Source organism: Capsaspora owczarzaki (genome assembly GCF_000151315.2).
Source record: "Capsaspora owczarzaki ATCC 30864 unplaced genomic scaffold supercont2.16, whole genome shotgun sequence".
In the NCBI taxonomy this organism is placed as follows: domain Eukaryota; class Filasterea; order Ministeriida; family Capsasporidae; genus Capsaspora; species Capsaspora owczarzaki.
In genome coordinates, this window is record NW_011887307.1 from 690,937 (window position 1) to 713,811 (window position 22,875).

The window sequence follows — 22,875 nt, forward strand, 5'->3', positions numbered from 1 at the left end:
AGCTCCTGGATGCTTCTTCTCAGATTCCAGAGTCGTGCTCGGTTTTCATGTTCTCTTTCAATGTATTGGAAACAACAGCGCATAGATATGAATCCCTAATCTTGTCGTTCGATATACCCGACAGAGAGCGACGCAAGTCGCACAAAACTGTAATACTGACCGAATCGAACTTCAACCTCCCAACCCTCGCGCATTTGGCGGATGACAGGATGGTCTGTTGGCGAAATTGTCACCAGCTGAATGTTCGAACCGACGACAGGCGCTTCTGCAGCCCATTTGTATCGAACAGCACCTAGCTCGTCTCGAACAATCAGATCGAAACGGCCCGATTTGGCTTCGGACTGTTCACGAAGGACTTGAATCGCTTTCACTCGGATGGAATTTCCATTGCTGCTTCGAGGCATTGTAAGTTTCAGAAAATCGATCTGATTGTTCCTAGACCACGCTTGGTGAATGTGCTGCACGCCTTGCAAGTACTCCGCTTCGTGCATAACGAGCTCGGCAACCTCGGCTGGTAGTGCAGGGAGAAGTGCGGGCTGATTCTCCAGCTCGTGTCGGCCTGTCAGCAGGTGAAACACGCTCTGCCAGTCTTCAGTAGTTGCCAGTCGTGGAAGCAAGGAAAATGCAAGCGGGTTTATCTGGCCCTGGATGCTGTGCAATGAACAAGCAAAAGGTAAAGGAACCATCAGGAGGACCGTTCCATTGAGTATTGGTTCGAGGAACATGGACGAAGCATCATGGCTCTCATTGTGCAAGATCAAGCAACCTACTCAAGCTTAGTCAGAATGCCGTTGACTTTGCGTGCCTCACCAAGCGCTTGAATGCCAACTTGGCCAATGCAGTTGTTCTCTAGACTGGCGTTCAAAGTGTTAGCAGGTTGATAACGTAGCAAGGTCTGAATGATGCTGGTTCAATGTCCCAGACGAGCAAGGCACCCAAGCACTTACGTCAGGTCAGTCAGCGTCTTGTTGACCTTGAGTGCTTCAGCGAGTGCCAGAGCGCCAATGTGCACCAACCAACCAAGGATCTCAGGCTGTGGTGAGCTACCATCTTCGTGCTCGCAAACCCATTCAGGTTGCAGTTGCGCGTACTGGCAAGACGAGCTCAGCTTCCAGTAGTGGTGTCCCCACGACCATCCGCAGCAAGCGTCGGGCTGTTGAAATGGCCGGGGAGAACACCTCAACATCCAAGAAGAACAAGAAGAAGGCTCGTCAAACGGAAGCCGACGATGCTGACGACGGCGACTACGAGGACTGCGAGGACGACACTGCTGGCGACGGCGACGACAACCAGGACAGCAAGAAGCTCAGCAGGGAAGAAGCGATTGGTGAAGCACTCCTGCAAAACACCACACTGACTACGCTCGAGTATGTACTTGTCGGCTTCTGCTAACTCCATGTTTGTTTGATGCCTTGACTCACCGTATGGTATCAGCTTGGGTTACTTTGTGGTTGAAGATGCAAAAATGCAGCCGATTGCGGCCGCGTTAGTGCAGAACAAAACGCTGACGACACACTCAGACTGCCCATCCCCTCCATCAGTGAGCATTCGGAATTTTTATGAATCCCTCACATGCATCAGTAAACGTGAGATGACTTACTGGAGCCAAATCAGGTTCGTGTTCACTTTGAGCGCCTCAGCGATCGCCTGCGCTCCGGCATCACCAACTCGATTATTGCACAGACTGTCCGCACACCCTCCATCAGCGAGCACGCTGAATACCTTCTGCTAAAGTCACCCACCCACATGCACCAACAAGAGTGAGATAACTTACTGGAGCCTCTCCATTGTCGTGTTCACTTTGAGTGCTTCAGCAATTGCCTGTGCTCCAGCATCGCCAATTTGATTGCCACTCAGACTGCCCGTCCCTCTCCATCAGTGAGCACTCTCACTGTCATCTACTGCAATCACCACTCACATGCATCAGTTCAAACAAGACTCACGCAACCTCCATCACCGTCTTGTTCACTTTGAGTGTCTCGGCAATCGCGCGCGCTCCAACGTCGCCAATCTGATTCCGACGCAATCTGTCCACATCGCCTCCATCAGTGAGCCGCTCTTGCTGTCTCTACTTGATCACCCACTTCCATGCGTCAGTCAAAGTGAGATGACTTACTCGAGGTACGTCACTGTCGTGTTCACTTTGAGTGCCTCAGCAACCGCTTGTGCTCCATCGTTGCCAATCTGCTTCTCAGTCCACCTGTCTCTCCATTTTCGTCAACACAAACGCGCGGTCACACTGTTTCCAACCTTACAACTCGGCTTCTCCTTACCAGAGCCAGTCACTCGCATGCTTGACTTCATCATACAACTCGCGCTGTCTCTCAGACATACTCTGATAAGTCAGCATTTTCAACAATCAAACAAAGACTGACTCGATGCTCCCTTTTCACCTCTCTACCCTAACACACGCAGGTCTATGAGCAAGCCGCTTTTGATAGAATTGCATGACAGTCTCCAGTGTCTTCCCATACTCAAGTTTGACCCTGACACAAAAGCACGCAAGCTGTGTTGTTGAAAGCTGTGTTGTTGACATCAAAGTTTGTCGAGACTCCGCTCGTGTTTGACGGCAACATTTGCGTCAATCTGCCTAAAGCTGCAAGCCCGCGTGACAGCGTGTAACTCATTCTTTCAGAACACGACGCGAGAACTCGGACACATCCGGCTTTTGTTTTGTTCACCGTTCATCGACTCCAGGATTTTTGGTTTGGCTTTGAGATTTTTCATCACAACGTACGTGCAATGCGTTGGTTATTGAGTGCTTTTGTAAAGGTGTGCATCTGGTACAAATCGCACGGTCATGAATGAAGAGGAATCTTGCTCAACCCTTGCAATCCGAATCCCAATCTCAATTGATTCAGTACAGCAATGCGACTTTTTGTTTTTGTCACTCATTTCATCAGAGCATCATTCCTTTTTTTTTTTCCTTTTCTTTTTTCTTTTTTAACACTTTACAAGTTTTTCTCAGAATGCTCGAAGCGCTCTACTCTGCGCCGTTCAGCGTCCTGCGCGCGCCGAACGTCAAGGTGCGGCTGCCGTCGGTGGAGCGACCTGGCGCGATGACGGTCTTCGCAGTGATTTTCCTGTCGTACTGGCTTGTGACTGCAGGCATCATCTACGACATTATCACCGAGACGCCCAGCTTTGGCCAGACGCTCGACGAGCGCGGGAACGTTCGCCCGCAGCCCTTCCTGCCCTACCGCATCAACGGCCAGTTCATCATCGAGGGCATCACCGCCGCGTTCATGTTCGCTCTCGGCGCCATCGGATTCATCATGTTTGACCGGTAAAGCAGAACAACAACCAGCTAGGGTCATCTCTCTTTGCGAAGAGCGGAGAAGGGAGGCTCAAAAGCCAGAGATCGCTCCTTTTCGCTGGCCGCCATCCTGCTTGAAACTCGCCCGCCCATGAGTTGGGGGGTTTGTATTTGTACAAGGCAACGCAAACCGGAACGCCGGGACTGCGCGGGGGGGGGGGAAGAACGGGACGACCAGGATGGAGTTGAGTTCTCCAATCCTCAATCTCAATCTCAATCTCAATCTCAATCTCAATCTCAATCTCAATCTCAATCTCGATCAATCTTGATCAATACTCTCAAGTCTCAAACATTCAGCTTACTGACGACTTCCAATCTCGTATGGCGGGGGACGAAAGCGGACAGCGGGCTAAATCTCAAATCTCAATCGCTCAAATCTTGCTGTTGAACAATCTTGTCAATCTCGCTAACAACCGTCCATCTTCGTGTGATTTTGCACAGAGTCAATAACAAGCCAATGCAAAAGCTCGAGCGCTCCATCTTCCTGGGCGTCGGCAGCTTGTGCGTCTTCCTGTCCTTTGTGCTCTGCCGAGTGTTCATCCGCATGAAGCTTCCGTACGTTTGTCTCTCTCTCTCCCCCCGCTCCTATCGTTCGAAAACAACATCGGGATGTACGTGTCATGTCTGGAATGCAGCTGCTGACCTTGTGTGATTTCCGTACACGGTTGATTGCCACAGAGGGTACCTCAGCGACTAAGCGGAATTCGCATCAAACCTTTTTAGCCAGCCAGATTGGAGTGAATCGTTCCCAGCGGTTTCTTTTGTTACAGAATACAATTATCACCCTTCTATGACATGCGTGGTGTGTTGTTGTTCTATTCGTCCTTGGTGGACCTCGTTCATGGGACTTTTGCGACACCAGGCAGAGCACACACTTGCTGACCGTGGAGTACAAATGACAACACCCTCCCCCGCTCCTCCAACGCCCGACCAACCCTAGCACATTTCAAACTTAGATCAATCCCGTCATGAATGCTTGCGATGAATGTGATACAAAAAAACAAACAGTCACAGAACAAGCGAAAGGGATTGCAGCAAACAAACTTCGCTGCCCCCCCCCCCGCCAATCACTCAATCATCGGCCAGATCCGCCTTGACCTTGACCGCTGCCTGGGCCGCGAGTTTGGCCCGCGAAGGGCTGCGGGTGTTGAGAGAGCAAAAAGTTGGCACGCTCCTGGAGTGCTTTGGCGAACAGCCGCTCGCGGAGGAACCGCCGATAGTCGTACTCTTTCTTGCAAGGCTTGACCCAGTACCGGTTGGCCACGACCTGGCGCATGACGGGCGCGTGGATGGCGGCGGCGGACTCGGCCACCTGCTCTGTCAGACGGAAGAGCTTGTAGAACTGGCGCGACGGCATCCTCCTCCTCCTCCTCCTCCTCTGAGCTAGCGAATGCGATTCAAGTAAGGAGTGGTTTGCTGGTATGAGAGTCGTGGCGGATCGGAGACCGTTTCGAGCTCTATTCCAAATCCACACCAGTTTGGGTCAGTCAGTCAGTCCGTCAAGCCAGTCCGTCAAGTCAGTCAGGCAGGCAGGCAGGCAGGCATAGGCAAAGTATGAGCAAATCAAGCCCCCGTGCGCAAGTAGCGATGCAACGAGATCAGATCAAAGAGGACAGAGAGAGAGAGAGAGAGAGGACGAGCAGAGTGGGAGCAGCATGGCATTCAGCTTCCTTCACTCGAACTGACAAACTCACCAAGCCACCAAGAAAAAAAAAAAATTATAGACTGTCCACGGGGTTGATATGATGGCAGGAGATTTCTTTGGGGGAATGGTGGCGCTCTCTCTGAAAGCCTGTCTTCCACAGTCAACGTCAAAGTTAGGTTAGGTGGCTGGGACCGACGAACACCGCCTGCCTTGTGAGAACTGTATGCTACTGGGTGCCAGAAAGCAAATGCTCTAGAACATAAACTACTTTATTAATCATATGGGGGTGGGAAGGCTGCAAATGTACGCCGACCAAACTTTTTTTTGTTGTTGTTTTTTGTTGAGGCAAAAAGCGACGCGACATCACAACTCAAAGCAAGTACTTGCAGAAGCGATCAGCAAGCTCGCGGACAATCATACCACTGGGGCCAGTGTAATAGGCACGACGGCGGTGGTTTGGATCATCATGGGCGAACGAAGCAACCGGCGGCGACGGACGTTCGAGCCCGTAGAAGAGAACCGCCCGAGCGCGCCGCACAAGACGCCGACGTTTGGGCAAAAGGCTGGCCAGTTGCGTTTCGAGATGGGACGGCAGCGCAACAGACTTGATGCTCGATGACATGTACCGCATCGTCAGTAGCTCCCAGTCAATGTGGTTGGAAAAGGGAAGCAAAAAGTTGCGAGTGAGCAATAGGGGAATGCAGCCGCCTCCCATCACCTCATAGAGTTGTCGCGTAGAAGGCGTCTCGGCCCCGATGGCAAAGCAGTACGACGAGTTGCGGTAGATGGCGGCAGCCTCAGCAAGATCGGTGACTTCGTCCGTGATCTTGACAAGCGGCCTGTAATAATCCGTGAGCCACTTTTTGCTTTCGTGAACGCGCGCGCGTTCAGGGCAACCGATGGCTGGACCGATGTAGGTGAGGAGCAGAGGGCGTGCTGCATGAATGTTTTCTTCGCTTTCGGTCGTGATGATGGCGTCCAGGTGCGAGTCAAGGTCGATGGCATGGGGAATCACAATGTCGCGCGTGGGATCAAACCACTGCGTGTACATGGTCTCCGTTGACAGCAGAATGGCGGCTGGAAAGTGCTCTGCGATCGGCGAGTAGTACTCGTTTTTCGACTGTTCGTGAAAGACCTCCGTCTGCGCGCGATCGGCCATGGAGGATGTGAACAGGACGTGGTCTGCACCATTGTGCTTGCTGTAATCAAGCGTACGAATGAACGTCTGAACGACCTCGAGTGCGGGAAGGGACGCGTCGTCCTCGATTGCAAAGAGACACTCGATGGGAGTCGGGATGATGAAAAAGTGAGCCTCGCTCGGGTCTTTGGTGGCGTGCTTGGACGTTGCCAGCCAGTCCAAAAAGTACTTTTCCTCTGCGCGCTTGGCAAAGTGAGCATCTGCACTGGCACCGACCGCCGCGCAGTGGTCTCGGAGCAGGTCCCCGGAGGGCAGCAGCTCCTCGTAGACAAAGATCCGCAGCACCCCAATGGGAGCGTCGAACAGGTGGTCCTGCAGCGTGGCGCGCATGCACTTGAACGGCACCGCCGCAATCTGCTCGGCAATGAGCGCGGCGCTCTCACTGTTGTCACCACCAGCAGCAGCAGCAGCGGCGGCGGCAGCTGAGAGGGCGCCTTGGTGCGTGGTGGTCGGGAAGCACCCTGCTGGCAACGCGTCATCTGCGCCCGCTTCGCCGCCGCTGGTCTGGGGCAAGTCCGCCGCCGAGCCCACGGCCGATGGTCGAAGCAGACGCAGCACAACAACAAGGGCTAGCACGCCCAGCGCAATGTGGACGGCGCGCTTCCACGCTTTGTTCTGCATTGGGTTCGGGGGCAGGGCGTGTGTGGTTGCGAAGGGAAGAAAGAAGGAACAAAAGAAGAAAAAAAAGAAAGAAAAAAAGGGAAGTGAAGCGCTTCCTTTGAGATTGATTGTTGTTCCTTTGAGAGCTGGATCCACAGCTAGACTATCGACACCTTGACAAGTGGGTCGGAATAGAGAGTATTATTGCTGTTTTAAACTTGCTATTCTTTGAAGAAGGAATTTCGGGGGAGTGCGTGGCAAAGTAGTAAGCAGACAATTATTGGGACCTGGAGGGCGTGAGAAACGCGAAAACGCTGAATCTTCTTCAATGGTTGTCTGGCTGCCATGACAGCTCCAGTCACGTCCTGCTCACTCATGCCCAAGCACAACAACGAGCAACTTACGAACAGAGACCGCTCAAAAAAACCCTGAACAGCGCGCGTTGAATGATAGCGTGAGTCCAGCACAGGCAAACGTGCGCACGACCCGACTTCTCAGTCGCCACGTGGTTTGCATGCCCTGCGCGGACCGAATACGGTTGAAGTGTAGAAAGCAAATATCGTTTACTAAGAAGACAGTCAAGAAGGGGATGCCCGAATGGGGCTGCGTTACACACCGAATAATAAACTGCATCAGCTTTTTGGAGGAGGTGTTTTGCTCAAGCTCACGCTGCACCCTGCATGCGGGGTCTTCAATTCGCTGATCAAAAGCTGCGCGTCAAGTTTCTTGGATTTCCGGTCATTGGTGATTTCACCAAACATGGCTTCGCACACCTTCCGAAGCTCACACTGGCTGCCGACACCAAAGCCACCACACGACCGAAAGCATTCGGCGCCATAGTATGCGCGAACAATCGTAAAGTGGATTGCCTTGTGTCGATAGTACGGAATGTTGTTTGCATCGAGCCACAGGCGCAGGCGATCGTTGTCATTGTTGGCCGCGCATTCAATTTCAACCGGAGGTAACCGCAAAAATACGTCCGAGAACTTGCGAGGAACAATCGCAAACTGGTTGCTCAATTGGTGCTCTGAGTTGCCGGGTACGAAGACCGACTCATTGAGTGATGCGAGCGACGGCAGCGGTTCCGGAAAGCCGACATCGGGGCGTGCTCGTACAATCCAGTCAAACTTGACACCAACTTGGTTCTAAGATGTTCACACCCAAAGGACGCAAAGTCCCAAGGCAGGTTAATCAAGAAATCGCCCCCTCCCCCGCTCTTTTGCATGATCGCGGTGGTTTGCAACATGCTGCTAGTTACCTCGTAGTCTAGGGCGAGTGAGTAACTGTCGAGAATTGAAAGCGATTGAATCAAGGAAGGGCGGCTTGCACAATTGTGCGTCCACATGGGATCGGGAACTTGAAACGACCGCCAGACAACGAAATGCTCGGCTTTGCCTGGCAACAAATCGCGCAACGCGTCGAAAAGATCTTCCTGACTGTTTGCACAGCCAAGACCCGACCGAGGCCAGTCTTCCAGACGGCTGTTAGAAAAAATCAAGATGGTACCACCGAGTGCAGCCAGCAAGTTCTTGCGCAGCGAATCGAGTAGGGCGGGATACTTGAAGGAGCGCATTGTTCCGGAAAACGTGAGCGCGGTCCATGGACGGGGCCAACCGTCGGGCCCGTCGTGCAAGCGGACAACCGATGGCGACACCCACGCACTGTTGTTCATGAGCCTTTGAGCATCCAGCTGGCCGAATACGAGCTCCGACCGCGCAATGAACCTGGATGGCGTCGGCTCCGTTTGCTCTGGTCGAGCCACTCGCTGTGGGTCTGCTGTTTCCACGGGTGCCTGCGGTCGTGCGTCAGATTCAGTGTTGGTAGAGTACAGCATGACCGAGCATATCACTGCAAACACAAGCAAGCAGCCAAACACATGCTTGGCGTTGCTCATGTGGGAGGTAGAAGTGCAAAAAAAAAAAAGGATAAAAAAAAAAAAAAACTGGTTTCAAGCAAAAAGAACAAAAAAAAAAAAAAAAAAAAAAAAAAAAAGAAAAGAAAAGAAAAGAAGTGTCACCGCTTTCACACTTGAATCATAGTCAGCTCGACACAGAAGCGAAATACAAGCGAGATGGATGTACGTGCCATAGGAATCATGTTGATGGAAGGCAACAGTGGGAAAACAGTCAAAATCTCCATCTTGGGTTGAAATTTCTTTTGTTGTGAAGAGGCGTTTGTGCATTGAATGGGCGATTTGTCGCGATTGACAACCAATTCTGAGAACGCTGAGACCAGTCTGAGAACGCTCTGAGACCAGTCTGAGAACGCTCGAGTCACTCTTCCTTTTTTTTTTTTTTGTTTCAAGATGAGCTCACGATCCCCGTCGCCCGCCGCACGCAGTCGCTCGCGCTCGCCCGTTGCTGCCCGCTCCCGGTCCCGGTCCCGGTCCCGGTCCCGGTCTCCGTCTCGCTCGCCCGTCCGCAACGCTGGCGGCCGCCAGGGTGGTCGCGGTGGCAATGGCCGCAACCGCTCTGTTCTCCCTCCCCGCGCCACGCTGCACGTTCGCAACCTCACCTACGACGCCCGGTAAGCGCGCCGCCATCTCCTTCATCCCTTGCTCAATGGGTCTCCCCATAGAATCCGCATTTGGGGGAATCGAGTGTGGCTGGGCTGCTGAATGCCCGTTGAATCGCGACGTTGCGATCTCGACTTTTGGCTTCCACTTGCTTCGTCCTGCTCTGCTGCTATGGGGCGGCGGGACTGCCTCGCGTTGTGTGACTTGTTCTTGGGTTGACTTACTTCTGTCTGAACGCTGCTTCTTTTGATGCCAGTCCCGACGACATTCGTGAAATCTTTGCCAAGTGTGGCAACGTCAAGGACATCTACCTGCCTCGCGATTACTACTCGAACAAGCTCCGCGGCTTTGGCTATGTCGAATATCGGCTAGATTGACAACAATGGATGGATGGATTTTGAAATGGATGTTGCTGCCGCGATGCGATGCGATGCGATGCAAAATGCTGCTGCCACAAAGGCCTTTTCGCCTCAAGTGGATGTGGTATCCCTTCTGCACCACCCTTCCTTCCCACCCCCAACCCTCAAGCAAGATTCGAGTTCGTCACGGGGACAAGACTCTCGAGATTGAAGCGAGCAAGATCCCCTCCCCCTGTTTTGCAGAAGAGCGAGCGAGAGAGAGCGAGAACAAAAGAATGAAACAGAAGTGGATGTTGTCTCGAGCCAAGCGAGCTAGATGAACGTCAAGTACGTCAAGAGAAGAGCAACAACACAAAAGAGAGGCAATGACAAGCAGCAGCAAGGCCCAAGTCGAGGTGTTCTCTCCCTTTCCACTTTCTTGACGATCAAGTTTTTCTTTTCTTTTTTTCCTGGTTTCTCTCTTCCTTTCCTTTCCTGCAAGAAATCGCGGTCAGAGCCTTCACCAGCTTCAACCTTCTTGATGCAAGCAGTGTTGTTCAAGTCGGTGTCGGCTACAAGTCAATGTTGCGAGGGTTTCTAGGGCTGTGGTTCCCGTTCGAGACTGTTCATGATCGTACCAGCTCTCTCAAGTTTTATTTCAATCATTCGGTGTGCCTTTTTTGGGTATGCCGTTTTGGTACTTGTTTTTTTTTCTCCCCTGTGACTGTGGCTGTGAAGTGCATTCCTCAAGCAAGTGCAAGACACAAGTTTGACGCATCGGTTTCTTTCTGCCCTGCCCGCCCTCAATCACCACCATCCGCCATCTACTTTTGCCCAAATTCATGACTGTCATGCCTTTTGCGATTCGTAATGCTGTTTGCACAAGTCGTCGACGATCAAGTCTTCGGTTATTCCCTTGACCCTGCCGCCTTGGCGTTATTTTGCGATTTGCCGCTCTCGTTTTGTGTTGTTGTTTCAATGTTGCCCAACCTCATTCCCATCAGCACGTTCGAAGATGTCGACACTGCCATCAGTGCCAAGGACAAGCTCCAGGGCTACGAACACAACGGCCGCCGTCTCGACCTCGACTTTGCCGAAGGCGAGCGCAAGACGTCGCGCACCATGGCCAGCAACGATCCGCGCGGCGGACGTCGTCGCGGACGTTCCCGGTCCCGCGATCGTCGTGGCCGCTCCCGCTCTCGTTCCCCAGTTCGCCGATATTCCCGTTCCCGCTCTCCAGTTCGTCGCCGTTCTCGCTCCCCTGTTCGCCGCCGTTCTCGCTCCCGCTCCCCTGTTCGCCGCCGTTCTCGCTCCCGCTCCCCTGTTCGCCGCCGTTCTCGCTCCCGCTCGCCCGACCGTTCAGCCCGTCGCCGCTCTCCCTCGCGCTCCCGATCCCGCTCGCGCTCGCCTGCACGTCGCCCAATGTCGCGATCCCCGTCCCCGGCGCGCTAACATCAGATTCGTTTTTGAACGAGCTGCCGAGTCAATAGTGTCATGTTTCGATGCATCCTGTTGGCGGGATTGAATACACAGAGTAGACCAAGATACCATGCTTGATACAAAGCCTCCCCACCTAAAGTCATGTGATCAAACGTAGAATGGAAGATAGTCGTGAATAATGAACAGAATGTATCCGTTACAAGCAAGATCACTGTGATTTCTAGAGAAAGTTGCTGGCTGTCGACTGACGCAGAGCTTGCTTCACGGAATGGACGGCATCCGCAGACTACAATAAACGAGGGCAACAGTGAGCGCCCCAACAACAACAATAGATACACTCCATGTGTTCGAGAAACACAAACAAAAACAAAAAAAAAAGTATGGGAAAGATCACTTACAGGCATGTTTCGGTGAAATACTGGAGAGGTGGTCGAGGGACACAACACATCTAACAAGCGAGATGCAACCGTTGGCGCGGCAGTGCTGGAACAACTGCAGTACCACCGATGTTCCGCAAACAGCTGTCGCTGGAGCTCATGGACGCTCGATTGCTCGGCCATCCGAGGAAGCTTGGCGGGACGACTGGTGTCAACCTCAGAAGTGCGCTTGTTTGCGGCTTGCCCAGCGGGTGCCGGTGCTGCCGATTCCGAGCTCATCGCGGAAGCATCCGAAGCGTGATGCACATCTTTTGGCGGAACGTTCCAGAGACCGAATTGACGAAGACAGATATTGCAAGATAGCACTTGCTGTGTAGGCGCATGCTCGAGACGCGAGGCACTCCAGTTGCACAAGGCCCACAGAGCCGCCTTTTCGATAGTCGAGCGTGCAATGCTTGGCTGTGCTAGGGCGTCTTGAACTCGTTGTACCAGCTGATTAAATGTTTCTACACGGCCTGAGACCTATCAATACAGAGCAAGTGATTATTTTAAGCACGATGAGAAGGATGAGAGGGTCATGGAACTCATGACGAAGCTGCTTTTTTTTCGACTTGCCACTTCCGCACGATCTTCAGGAGAGACTGCTGGAAGATTTTCGCCAAGTCCAATCAACGACGTGCAACGCTCCAAGAAGGCTGCAAACGCAGTTGCGGGCGGTGATAGAACCACTTGCTTGAACGAGTCTGCGCTCGGTCCAAGAAGAGAGTTCAAAAACAACAAGTGAACTGGCTGCCCCTGTGTCGACGCAAAACGATGACAACAGCACTCACCAGGGCAGCTGCTGTTCAACCACGGACAAAGATCCTTGTGGTTGAGCGAGAGTTGTGTGTGGACTTTTCGAATGGCGGTTTCACCTGAAAAGCAAGACAAAATGCAGAAATCAAGCGCCGTGTACATGTGTGAGATCAGAGCGATCGAATGCAACGCAGTTCGCTCAACCCTCAACACGTCCGTATGCGAGTGAGATTCTGAGAGTCTTGATGATGCGAAATTCTCATTTCTGAGCAAAAACAACAATCCCGCAAAAGCGAACGTACTCGGTGAATCTGAAAGCTGTGCGCTGAGCCTCGAATGACACGAGACACACTCGAGCATGTCCACATCGCAGTTGAACCAGCCATAGCGGGCACACTCGAGCGGCGCAAGAAGCGCGGGCTTGGCGCACCAGCGCGGGATGCTGCAGAAGGTGGCAAGCCGTTGCACATAGTCTGCGCGCTCCCATGGTCGGCACAATGCGCTTGGAATGACCACAGTGCCAGCAGGGAGCGTGCGCACAGGGGCAGCGGGCACGGCAGCCAATGCGGCCAGCGCAGGGAACTGACCACGACCAGTCCGTCCACCAGCAGCAGCAGCAGCGCGTCCCACGCCAGGGCCAGCTGTGTCTTGCGCGCGAGTGCCCAGCGAGTCGAGCAAGTGCTTGATCTGCACTTTCAAGTCAAGAGGGGACGAGGCTGCCGACGGCGTGCGCCGTGCCGCCATCGGCGTCGTCGTCTCTACGCTGGTTGTCGGCTGTTCTGCCATCGCCCAATAATCTCGACTGGGGGGGGGGGGTTTGCGCTTTCTGAGATTTGAGCTGCTCTGTTGTCTTGTCATTGAGCATTGCAGTTCCCTATTTGATTTCCATCTTCCAAATCAAGAGGCACTCTTCATTTTGTTTTTTTCCCCCCTGTTTTTCGTTGTTTCAAACCAAGCTGAACGATGCCGCGCTCTTCCGTCTCACAGGCGAGCGCCGCCACGACGACCGCGAGTTTCTCGCAGCACACCACGAAGGTACAGGCACAACGCCTCTCTGTTGATTTGCTGTCTCGAACGCACGCCGCGACAGGCGAGAGAGAGAGAGAGAGAGAGGGAAGAGAGAGCGGGGAGAGACAGAGAAGGGAAAGCGCGCCGAAAACGCTTTGTTTCAAATTCAGAAAACCCGCGAATCCAGCTGAACGCCAATTCGCTTTTTTGGTCGCTACGTTGCTTGTGCTTCACGAATCGTCACCTGTGCCTGACTCACAAACACACTTGACATGGTTGCACAATTGCCAGTTTGAACTGCTCTTCCGCCGCCTGGAGAGCGAGCCAGTCGATGCGATCTTTGTCGAATTGGCGCGTTTCGTGGCGTCTGCCTCGGCCGATACGCCGCTTGTGACCCCGAGCGGCGTCCGCACGCTTGGCAAGGACATCTCAGACGCCATTTCTGTGGTATGTATGCACGCATGGCGGGTCTGTTCCGCGGCGGTTGGATGTGCGTTCAAGCTCGTTGTTTCACTTTTCGCGGTTTTTTTTTCTTCTTTATTTTGCGTTTTGCCTCGCAATTGCTTTTTTTTTTGCTTTCCTAGGAGATCAATGCTCGCCGCTGGGACTACCTCGGCCTTCTGCTCAAGTGCATTGGTCTTCTGCTGCAGAAGACAGAGCTGCAAGCGATGCTCGCGCCTTTGCTGATCGAGCAGGGGTTGCCGGAGCAACTTGAGTTCATTTTGAAGGGCTGCGTCCCGTCCCGACCTCCGTCCAGTGCTCGGAAGGCTGCGCAGCAACAACCACGCCTCTGCAACGAACCATTGCTGTTGGCTGCCGTCGAGTGCATGCAGGTTAGACTCGCTGCTCGTTGCAAATGTTAGTGATCCCCACTGCCATTCATTTTCACCTTTGCTTTTTGGTTTGCCTCTTTAGACCCTGGCAAGCCTGTCCGCTCATGGCAAGTCATCCTGTTCAACAGCCCAGTCGATGAACTCTTGCAAGAGTACTTGCCATTGTTCAATGTGCTGATTTTTCTTGTTCGAATGGTTTTGTGTTTCGAATCGTTTTGTTTGAGCAGGCAAAGTTGTCCTTGGCCAGCACGTCGTGCACGACCTGATGACAATCACTCGAGACTATGCTCAACTTGCACTGTCTGTTCAATCCCTCTTTGAGGTAAACAACTCTTGAATTCACACTTGAGCGTGGCCGAGAAATCGGAGCTAATTTCTTTTTTTTTTTTCTGAATGAACCGTCGTCCTGCAGATTGTCCGCTGCCTCAACACGCTGCTTAGCACCTGTCAGGAGAACATGGTGCTTTCTCGCAACCACCCAGAGGGACCTGAGCTGATGTACGTTGTGGCGGGTTAAACACTATTGGAAACCGATTCGAGGCATCTGAGCACGTTTTGTTTTTTTTGGTTTTGGTTTTTGGCAGGAAGCGAGTGGCAGCGAACATCTCCAATGCCGGAGACTTTGAGTTCCAGCGCGCGCTTGTGGAGCTCTGCTTCCGTATCGGTCGTCCCGACCGGCGCGACGAGTGGGGAGCCTTCCTCTTTGCCGATCGGCCGCTTGCCGTCCAGTTTGCGTCCATCGCCTCCAAGACCTTCTTGACGGTACGTACGATTGATAGATCATGAGTAAAACCAGTACCAAAAGCTGCGTTTCAAATTTTGGCTAATCTCGTAAATCTCTTTTCTGTTTGTGTTTCGTCCAGGATGCTCGCACCTTTGTCAACAAGCTGAACGATCACATGGGTATCGCCCGCAGGTAAGACCATCAGATTCATGCCAAAACAGCAAATGCTCATCGGAATGCCGTGTGCAACAGTGTCGATTCGTTCCAGTTTGTCGCCATCCAAGTGCAAGTGCAAACCGGGAACGACAAACCGCGCGTGCTCAGCTACAAGGACATGCCGTACTGGTTTGATCTGAACATGGCCCCGCGCACACTGTCGTTCGACTGCCCGACTGAGGCCATTGCGGTAATGCTTGTGGAGCGCGCGGACAAGGAGCTGTGCGGCTGTTTCAATCTTTACTCAAAATTGTCTCGGTGAATAGGACTTGTTTGATTGCGATGAAGTGGCTACTGTGGCTTTTGACCAGATTGCCAAGTGGAGTGTCACCGGTACGTCATGAATGGGGATGGAAATGAGCGGCTTGGGCTGAATCTCCTCACTATTTTGAGCGTTTTGCGCCGTAACCACAGACACCACTCTGACGCTGCAGCTTCATGGCATCGGATCGCACGATCGTCTGACAGTCGGCTTTGAGCTGGAAAATACCACCGCAGGTGAGCTTTTTTGCTTTGCTTGACAAGGAGCTGTCGCAGCAAGCTCGAAACTCATTGTCTGGCTTGAACTTCTTGGCGACAGCCAACTCGCTGTGCCGCAGCTTGGGCACCTATCTCCGACCTCCTGGCGTCCACGATGCCAAGCAACCGATTCGTGCATCAGTCTCCAAGCAGCCGATTCAGTGCAACATGAAGGTTTGTACTGAGGGAAACCAGCTTTTGATAAACACTTCCGTTTGGCTCACTCGACTCCATCGAACGCAGGACTTGCTGGAAGAGGCTGAGCTGCTTGCAATCCACAAAGCCGAGGCTCAAGCTCAGCAGCAGCCTCCACAGCAGGTAAGCAACGAACACCTCAGTCCGCGTCGGAGGCCGTCACTCACACAGCCGTTTGTTTCCAAAGTCCACGCAGTACGCAACTGGAGATGCCTCGGCGGCCAACAAGCCAATGAGATCGATGGATATTGACAGTGTCTCGGTCATTTCCGCGACCTCGGTTTTCCGCAAACCAGTGCCCAGCAACTCTGCTACACCTGCGATCAAGCGTGGAGCCTCGTCATCAGCCGTGTCTCGAGCGCGCGACAAGTCGCCGCCGGCGACTACCGGTAGCAAGGCTTCCGGTCGCCCCAAGCACACTGCATTCGAGGTACAAAGTACCATTCGTTTTCGAATTTGCCGTCGAGGTCTGTATGTCTGACATCTTGTGTGGTGGCAGTTCGAAGACACTGGCGACAGAGAACCTGGCTCCAAGCGTGTCGACACTCCCGCGAGATCCAAACAACCTGCAGCCAAATCTACAAAGCAAGCGGCGCCAGACCTTTCCTCGGAGGCTGACAGCGAAGGCTCTGACATTGAGGCTGCAGCAAACCGCAACCGTAGAAATCCGTCCCGACGCGCCGCCGCCAAGAAGACCAAGGCCGCCCTTCGCAAGATGCGCGACTCGTTCTCGGACGCGAGTGACGGAGACGCCTCAAACGACTCCAGCGATGACGACGAGGAAGAAGAGCACACGACGCCTGTAAGTCACATTTTGATTTTGGAACTTTTCTGCTTGTGGGTTTTTTTGCGCTCCGTTTTTGCTCGAGAGGCTAACAGCTTGCACCTTAAACATTGCAGGCATCCGCAAAGCGCCTGGTTTCTCACACTCCAGCTGCGCGTCGCCTTGAGTTTGAGCCCACCCCAACACCCAAAAAGGTGTACGAATCAACTCGCCGTTCCCGCCATGATGAGCGCAAAGAAGAGAGCCTGAATGGCTCCGACGACGATGAAGAAGCCACCTACCGCTTTGCCACACTTCCAGCTCTGGCTCCGATCGAGGAAGATCGCAGCAAGGCCAAAACGGCACCGCGTCCCGCTTTCTCGTGGACTCCGATCACTCCTGCCAAGACGCCCACCAAGGCACTCCGTGCAGGCGGTCCCTCTATGACGGAAGGTACTGAGAACTTGATGCGAGACTCCATGGTTGGTTGGCTGCGTGATTAACTCGGGTCCCTCTGGTTGCAGATCGTTCGGTACGTCACGAGCTGAAGCGCATGCGCGTGGCCGACACAACGGGGAGCGACGATGACGACCATCAGGTGCCCATTCTGAAAGCTGCCAATGCTGCACTCAAAGCGGGGGATAGGGCTCGTCGGGCAGGCACTGCTGCCGTTCCTGCAGCTCCGACCAGCAAAGGGGGCAAAAGTCCAGCTACTACCAGATCTACCACTGCTACCACCCATGCCCGCATCCAAGAAGATGTCACCGACGACGAGAACGACGTGGAAGCTGCGGAGCGGGAAGCCGCGTAAGTGCGCCAGTGTCTCTGTGTCGCTGTGTGTTGCGCAGCGAAACAAACAAAAAAATGTTGATGTTTGTTTTACCAACAGGCGTGAGATGGATGAGCTCGTGTCCGCCCTCAACAGTAAGTCGTTGCAATCAGCAAACAATAGAGCTCTTCAGCGTGCTCACGTTGCTGCGCACAGCCACCATCCACAAGGCGGCGACAACGAAAAAGTCGCGGGCTCAGTCGCTGGCGCAACAGACCGTTGCTGCCAATCAGAAAAAGCTGCTCAAGCTTTGGAAGGTCCAACGTGGCGAGCGGTACAGTTTTACAGCTTTTGTTTCTGTTGCAAACACCAAAGCTAGCAACTCACAACGCCTCTGAACGCTGAAACCCGTAGCGCCAAGCTGAACGAAGAACTGCAAACCAAGTTCGCGCTACTTGTTGCTGCCAACCAAAAGGCTCAGGATAGCCTCGTGGTAAGGCGGCCACTTTTCAGTGGATCGAGTCGTGTGCACAAACCGCTCACTCGCGCTTGGTTCCAGGAGGCCATACAAGCCATGATGGACACCCATCAGCAGTTTGTCGCTGCAACTCAAGGCGAGATCGCTGCATTGTTTGCAGCCAACACCTCGCTGTCGGATCAGCACGATCGTCAGACCACCGCCGCCCATCTCGCCATGCAGAACGAGCTGACGAGCGTGCACAACCGCCTGATCAAGGAGACGGTAATGATTGCGCAACGAAGCGTTGACTCCATGTTGATACGGAGTGCCAGGAAAGAAACTCATCGTGTCGCCTGTCGTTGGTCACACCTCTGCAGCAATCGACTCAGATGGGCAACTTGCGCAAGTCTCTCGAGTCGATGATGAGCGCCCTCAGCTGAAAGTCCGGCTGAATGTCTCTCCCCAACCTTCTCCCCCATTTCCCCTTCTTTTGAGTGCTACCCGAAAACAAACAAACCCCGAATAAATTGCCTTGTAATAAAACAGAGCAAAAGATAAACACTGGGAACATCATCAGGCAAGTATTCAGTGCTTGGACATCTGTTGAACAGCAGGAAGTGCAGCCTGCTCCAGCTTGGCCCAGTCTCCGTCCGCTAACGCAGCCAAAAACACACGAACAAAATGTAGAGCGTGAGCTGGCTGGGACGTACAAAGTCTGAAGCTTCCAACACCACAGCACACGCGCAACCTTACATGACAAGAGTCGCTTGGTATGGTTGGGATCGGCACTCGTTGTGAGGAACTTGCTGGAGGTGGACTGGGCCAGCAGGGGCTTCTTGAGCAACGCCTCAAGCTGAGCGCGCAAATCGCGTTGCTTTTGCTCCTCCCGCGAAAGCTTGCTGCTTTGTTTGCCATTCTTGGACGACGCCTGGTTGTGTCGGGGACGACCGCTATCGGCATCTTCAACTTCTTCGCCAACCAGCCTGGAGAAAGGCAACAAAAGACACGAGCAACAACAAAACAAAACCAAAGTCGAGTTTTTGTGCCAAAAAAAAAAAAAAAAAAAAAAAAAAAGCTCCACGTCGCGTGCACACTATTCTTACAAATCCTCGTCCAGTTCAATGTCGGCTTCTTGTGCCGCCTTCTTGAACCACTCGTTATGCTGCTTGTCACTTCGCGCCTTGTGCTCAAACTGGTCGATTTGGCGTGCAAGGGACAGGCGCTTCTTGATGCCCGCCAAAAATTGGGCGTCGATCGGGAAGGACGGAATGCCATCCTCTGGAAAAGACAAATGTTCACGGAAATGAGTGCAACGCCAAAAGAGGAATCGTACACAAACAAGTCGGTAAGCATTCAACGGCATACCTCGACCAAGAGCGGAGCAGATGCCACGGAAGCCCTTCAAATCTTCGGGACCAACAACGCAAATGCTGATGCCAGCTGCATTGGCACGAGCTGTACGGCCTGCGCGATGCACATACGTCTGTCGTAATGAAAAAACAAAAGGCATCATGTTGTCATGTTAGCGTGTTTTTGGTTTTTCGTCCCTGCAAGTAAGGTCACGACCAAAAGCAAAAAGTGGGCTACCTCAGGGTCTCGCGGCATTTGGTAATGAATGACGTGATCCACGCCAGCAATGTCTAGACCACGGGCCGCAACGTCCGTCGCAACGATAAACGAGTTGGGATCGGCACGGAAGCTGTTTGGGACAAGAATTGTCACACACGCATGTACAAATGCGCAGCAAAAATGAGTATCAGTTACGGAGGAAACTTGTAAAGCAATTTGTAGAAACACAAGCGACAAAAGAACATACCGATCCAAATTCTTCATGCGCTGACGCTGTTGAAGATTGGCGTGCAAGGGCAGTGGCTTGAGACCAAGAAGCACAAAGATGGAAACGACACGACGAATACAGTCGATCGAGTTGACGAAAACAAGCGTCCGGCCAGGGAAGCGCTTGAGCAGGTAGTACAAGTACATGTCCTTCTCCTCCTTCAAGCAAGAGATTTTAGCCTCTGTCAATGTCTGAGCAAGGCCTCGCTTGCCCGACAAGTCGATGATTGCGGGGTCGTCCTGCATGTCAAGCTGTCGCAGCACGACCGCTGGAAACGACAAACCAAGCCAACAATACAAAGCAGCTAGCAGTTAGAGCGCGCTCATCCCATCTCACTGCTCCGACGTTCGCTGTGATGGATTACCCAACGGGGAGCGATCGACTTTCTTCTTTTTGGAAACAACGCGACGCGATTTACGGAACGACTCGCGATCGAGGGTCATTGTGGCCGAGAAGACGAACGTTTGACGTTTAACTACGGAGATGACACCACACGAAATGAGAAATTGTACCAAACAGCTCATCCATCGACCACCGCTCGCCTTACCAAACGGACGGAGCTTTTCGAGAACACTGTCGAACGCAGCCTGGTCCTCCGACGAAGCCGCAGTGCCATCTTCGCCTTCCTCGGCTTCAGTGACATTGTCGACGGCGTCATCCTCGACATCGTCATCCACTTGCATCTCGTCGTCTTCGACGTCTTCTTCGGCGTCATCATCGTCGTCTTCGTCAAGCTCGTCCTCGTCAGCGTCTTCGGCAGGTTCTTCATCGCCATCCGCATTCTCGAGCTCCTCCTCGTCCACGCCATCAAACTCTTCGTCGTCCTCGTCGACTTGCATCGGCGCAGCGCGACCTTTGCTCTTTTTGGACTTGGAAGCGTCTGCGCGAGGCAAAATTTCGTCGTGTTTGGTCGCACGGACTTCGTCTGTCTCGGCAAATCTGGAAGAGTCACAAACAAGCGCACACAAGAACAGTCAACAAAAAAAAAACGCACCCTGCAAACCAAGGAGCAAAACCCAGCGCAACAGATTTCACAAACCGCTGGTTCTGAACAGGAAGAATGGCAAGAATCTTGGTCAGTTCTTCAAAGTGGCCCGTGGCAACCATGCGATCAGCCTCATCAAGCACCAAGTGCCGCAAGTAGCGCAGCTCGGTCAAGTGCTGGTTGCCCTGCGACATGTAATCCCACAGTCGACCAGGAGTGGCGACGACAATGTCTGGGCAGTAGCTGAGCACACGACGCTGCTTTTCCGCCGACAGGCCTCCAATCACAGTCACAACGGAAATATCTGTGAATTTGGCGACTTTGACAATTTGCTCGCGAATTTGACTTGCGAGTTCACGTGTCGGGGTCAAAATGAGCGCCGACAAGGGTCGATTCTTGAAAACCTTCTTGGAGGCTGCGTCCGTTTCGGCTTCGTTGTCGTCGCCGTTTTGACTTTCTCGTGCTGCTTCCTTGTCGCGTCCGTTCAAGATGACTTGAAGAATTGGCAGAGCAAATGCCAGCGTCTTGCCCGAGCCCTGGATCATGGTGTGCCAAGCCAGATCAATCAATGGTGAACAAAAACAAAAAAAAATCTCAAAAATCGCAGAGGAGGGAGGGAGGATTTTCAAAAACAAACACGCTTACAGTTTCGGAAGCACCAATAATGTCCTGGTAATCGCGCAACCCCTTCAACAGTGCCTCGCGTTGGATCGGGGTGGGTCGAGCATAGCCCGCAGTGGCCAGTCCCTTGATGAGAAGTTCGTGCAATCCGAATCCATTCCACTCAGACATGTCTAATGGCAAGCGTGTGAGTGACATTCGCCCGGAAGAGCAATTCAACACTGGAGGAACAGAGTGGACTTACCCGTGACTGGCGCACGCCCTTGTGAGGAAGCGTCGACTGTATCAGCATCTACATCGGCGGCTTGAGCATCCGCGTTATCAGAGGTATCAGGAGTGGCAACGGCGGCGGCGGCAGCAGCAGCAGCAGCAGCAGCCTTGCGAGCGGCCTTCTTGGACAAGACGGGGGCGGCGGGAGCAGTCACTTCTGCCGCCGTGGGAGCCGCCTTACCCTTCTTTGAGCTTGCCTCTTTGACAGCAGATGCAGCCGGCTTTTCGCTAACTTTGGTGGCAGCGGCGGGCTTTGTTGCGGCGCCCTTCTTGGCTTTACCCGTGGCCTCTTCGGAAGTCACAGTCCATGCGTCTGCGACGGCGCGCTCCTGGTCACGCTGCAGATTGCGTTCGTATGCTCGTCGGATTCGCAGCGCCTCCATGTTTTTGACACGCTGCAGCAAGACCGAAACGCAAATAAACCACGACAAATCTTAGTATTTGATCATCATTTCAGTATGCCATCCCTTCTTGAAGAGAACTGCACCTGCGCTCAGACACTCCATCCCATCACCCAAAACATCCCAAGCACAGGCACGACGAGACTGCTCATACCTTGAATTTGACGACTTTGCCGCTCTGTCCGTTCGCGCGAGCATCGCCGAGATCGTCGTAGAGCACGTCGCAATCGTCGATTTCCTCCAGGCCGAGGAAGCCGTCCATTCCCTCAGTGGTTGTGAAGATGGACGGGTCGATCTCGACGTTGCGCCACTTGAGCGACCGTCCGAGTCGCTGATCGTGCTCGTGCTCCTCGTCGTTGTCGTCGCCGCCCGCGCGATCGCCTCCGTCCGCAGACTCGGCCATGTCCTCGTTGTCGTCGTCGTCGTCGTAGTAGATATCAGCGTCCGTCGGTGCCTTGAACTTGTTCTTCTTGTTGCTCTTCTTCTTGGTGTCCTGCTTCTGCTTGTTGCCCGTCGCGCCGCCTTCCTTGTCAGCACGACGCTTGTCAGTTCCTGCTGCTGCTGCTGCTGCTGCTGCTGCTGCTGTTGCTGATGAGGCGTTGCTGGTCGCGCCATCACGCTTGCTGGACGCAGGCTGCTTGCCATCACCACCACCACCACCATGTGGATGCGCAGCGGTGCCACGAGGCGCAGTCGCTGACTTGCTCTTGTTGCTCACCACGACCGGCACTCCATCATCAGCATCATCAGCATCAGCATCAGCATCGTGATCACGAGTATCATTCGAGGGACGGGTCTGCTGCTTGGTCTGCTTGGTCTGCTTGGTCTGCTGCTTGTAATCGGTTCTTGCGCTGGTCGCGTCAACGTCGGACTCGGTTCGCACAGCCTTACTGTTGCTGCTGCTGCTGGTGCTCGTGCTGGGCTTCTGCTTGCTCGATGATGATGATGGGGTTGCTGCTGAAGCACCAGGGAACGACTGCGCCTCGGTCTGCTCCTCGAGTCGGCGTTTGACAGACGGCATGCGATACTCTGAGAGAATGAGAGAAGAAG

The 22,875-nt window shown here is 53.4% G+C and overlaps 9 protein-coding genes across 9 annotated transcripts; 4 read left to right on the forward strand and 5 right to left on the reverse strand.

Moving 5' to 3' along the window:
• Nucleotides 1–95: 95 nt before the first annotated feature.
• On the reverse strand, nt 96–1,186 carry CAOG_09139 (hypothetical protein; the record flags this gene model as incomplete). Its single annotated transcript, XM_011272547.1, has 3 exons — nt 96–651; nt 771–854; nt 948–1,186. The coding sequence occupies 3 exons, from the start codon at nt 1,184–1,186 to the stop codon at nt 96–98; spliced, it is 879 nt and encodes a 292-aa protein (XP_011270849.1).
• Nucleotides 1,187–2,914: 1,728 nt separating this feature from the next.
• On the forward strand, nt 2,915–4,103 carry CAOG_07944 (hypothetical protein). The gene is made up of 3 exons (XM_004342982.2): nt 2,915–3,286; nt 3,758–3,871; nt 3,995–4,103. The coding sequence occupies exons 1-3, from the start codon at nt 2,970–2,972 to the stop codon at nt 4,011–4,013; spliced, it is 450 nt and encodes a 149-aa protein (XP_004343032.1). The 5' UTR covers nt 2,915–2,969; the 3' UTR covers nt 4,014–4,103.
• A 174-nt stretch (nt 4,104–4,277) lies between these two features.
• On the reverse strand, nt 4,278–5,029 carry CAOG_07945 (hypothetical protein). Its single transcript, XM_004342983.2, has 2 exons — nt 5,011–5,029; nt 4,278–4,773 (listed from the first exon to the last, which is right to left on the reverse strand). Exon 2 carries the CDS (start codon nt 4,671–4,673, stop codon nt 4,392–4,394), a length of 282 nt encoding a protein of 93 aa, XP_004343033.1. The 5' UTR covers nt 4,674–4,773; nt 5,011–5,029; the 3' UTR covers nt 4,278–4,391.
• A 216-nt stretch (nt 5,030–5,245) lies between these two features.
• On the reverse strand, nt 5,246–8,653 carry CAOG_07946 (hypothetical protein; the record flags this gene model as incomplete). The annotated part of the gene is made up of 3 exons (XM_004342984.2): nt 5,246–6,774; nt 7,428–7,904; nt 8,018–8,653. The coding sequence occupies 3 exons, from the start codon at nt 8,651–8,653 to the stop codon at nt 5,332–5,334; spliced, it is 2,556 nt and encodes an 851-aa protein (XP_004343034.1). The 3' UTR covers nt 5,246–5,331.
• A 385-nt stretch (nt 8,654–9,038) lies between these two features.
• CAOG_07947 (hypothetical protein) lies at nt 9,039–9,651 on the forward strand (the record flags this gene model as incomplete). The annotated part of the gene is made up of 2 exons (XM_004342985.2): nt 9,039–9,285; nt 9,531–9,651. Exons 1-2 carry the CDS (start codon nt 9,065–9,067, stop codon nt 9,649–9,651), a joined length of 342 nt encoding a protein of 113 aa, XP_004343035.1. The 5' UTR covers nt 9,039–9,064.
• A 939-nt stretch (nt 9,652–10,590) lies between these two features.
• Nucleotides 10,591–11,064, forward strand: CAOG_07948 (hypothetical protein; the record flags this gene model as incomplete). Its single annotated transcript, XM_004342986.1, has 1 exon — nt 10,591–11,064. One exon carries the CDS (start codon nt 10,591–10,593, stop codon nt 11,062–11,064), a length of 474 nt encoding a protein of 157 aa, XP_004343036.1.
• Nucleotides 11,065–11,211: 147 nt separating this feature from the next.
• CAOG_07949 (hypothetical protein) lies at nt 11,212–13,017 on the reverse strand. The gene is made up of 5 exons (XM_004342987.2): nt 12,527–13,017; nt 12,260–12,343; nt 12,045–12,172; nt 11,451–11,951; nt 11,212–11,338 (listed from the first exon to the last, which is right to left on the reverse strand). Exons 1-5 carry the CDS (start codon nt 13,008–13,010, stop codon nt 11,273–11,275), a joined length of 1,263 nt encoding a protein of 420 aa, XP_004343037.2. The 5' UTR covers nt 13,011–13,017; the 3' UTR covers nt 11,212–11,272.
• A 127-nt stretch (nt 13,018–13,144) lies between these two features.
• CAOG_07950 (hypothetical protein) lies at nt 13,145–18,272 on the forward strand. The gene is made up of 22 exons (XM_004342988.2): nt 13,145–13,259; nt 13,524–13,679; nt 13,817–14,065; nt 14,148–14,172; nt 14,293–14,387; nt 14,478–14,563; nt 14,650–14,827; nt 14,929–14,981; nt 15,042–15,195; nt 15,272–15,338; nt 15,420–15,503; nt 15,586–15,698; nt 15,768–15,842; nt 15,907–16,149; nt 16,219–16,521; nt 16,620–16,935; nt 17,007–17,289; nt 17,372–17,406; nt 17,468–17,585; nt 17,666–17,744; nt 17,811–17,993; nt 18,089–18,272. The coding sequence occupies exons 1-22, from the start codon at nt 13,188–13,190 to the stop codon at nt 18,149–18,151; spliced, it is 3,030 nt and encodes a 1,009-aa protein (XP_004343038.2). The 5' UTR covers nt 13,145–13,187; the 3' UTR covers nt 18,152–18,272.
• Nucleotides 18,228–22,865, reverse strand: CAOG_07951 (ATP-dependent RNA helicase DDX24). The gene is made up of 12 exons (XM_004342989.2): nt 21,980–22,865; nt 21,399–21,819; nt 21,179–21,327; nt 20,588–21,069; nt 20,096–20,487; nt 19,913–20,023; nt 19,528–19,816; nt 19,299–19,410; nt 19,077–19,194; nt 18,815–18,989; nt 18,465–18,694; nt 18,228–18,364 (listed from the first exon to the last, which is right to left on the reverse strand). Exons 1-12 carry the CDS (start codon nt 22,844–22,846, stop codon nt 18,297–18,299), a joined length of 3,414 nt encoding a protein of 1,137 aa, XP_004343039.1. The 5' UTR covers nt 22,847–22,865; the 3' UTR covers nt 18,228–18,296.
• Nucleotides 22,866–22,875: the final 10 nt, after the last annotated feature.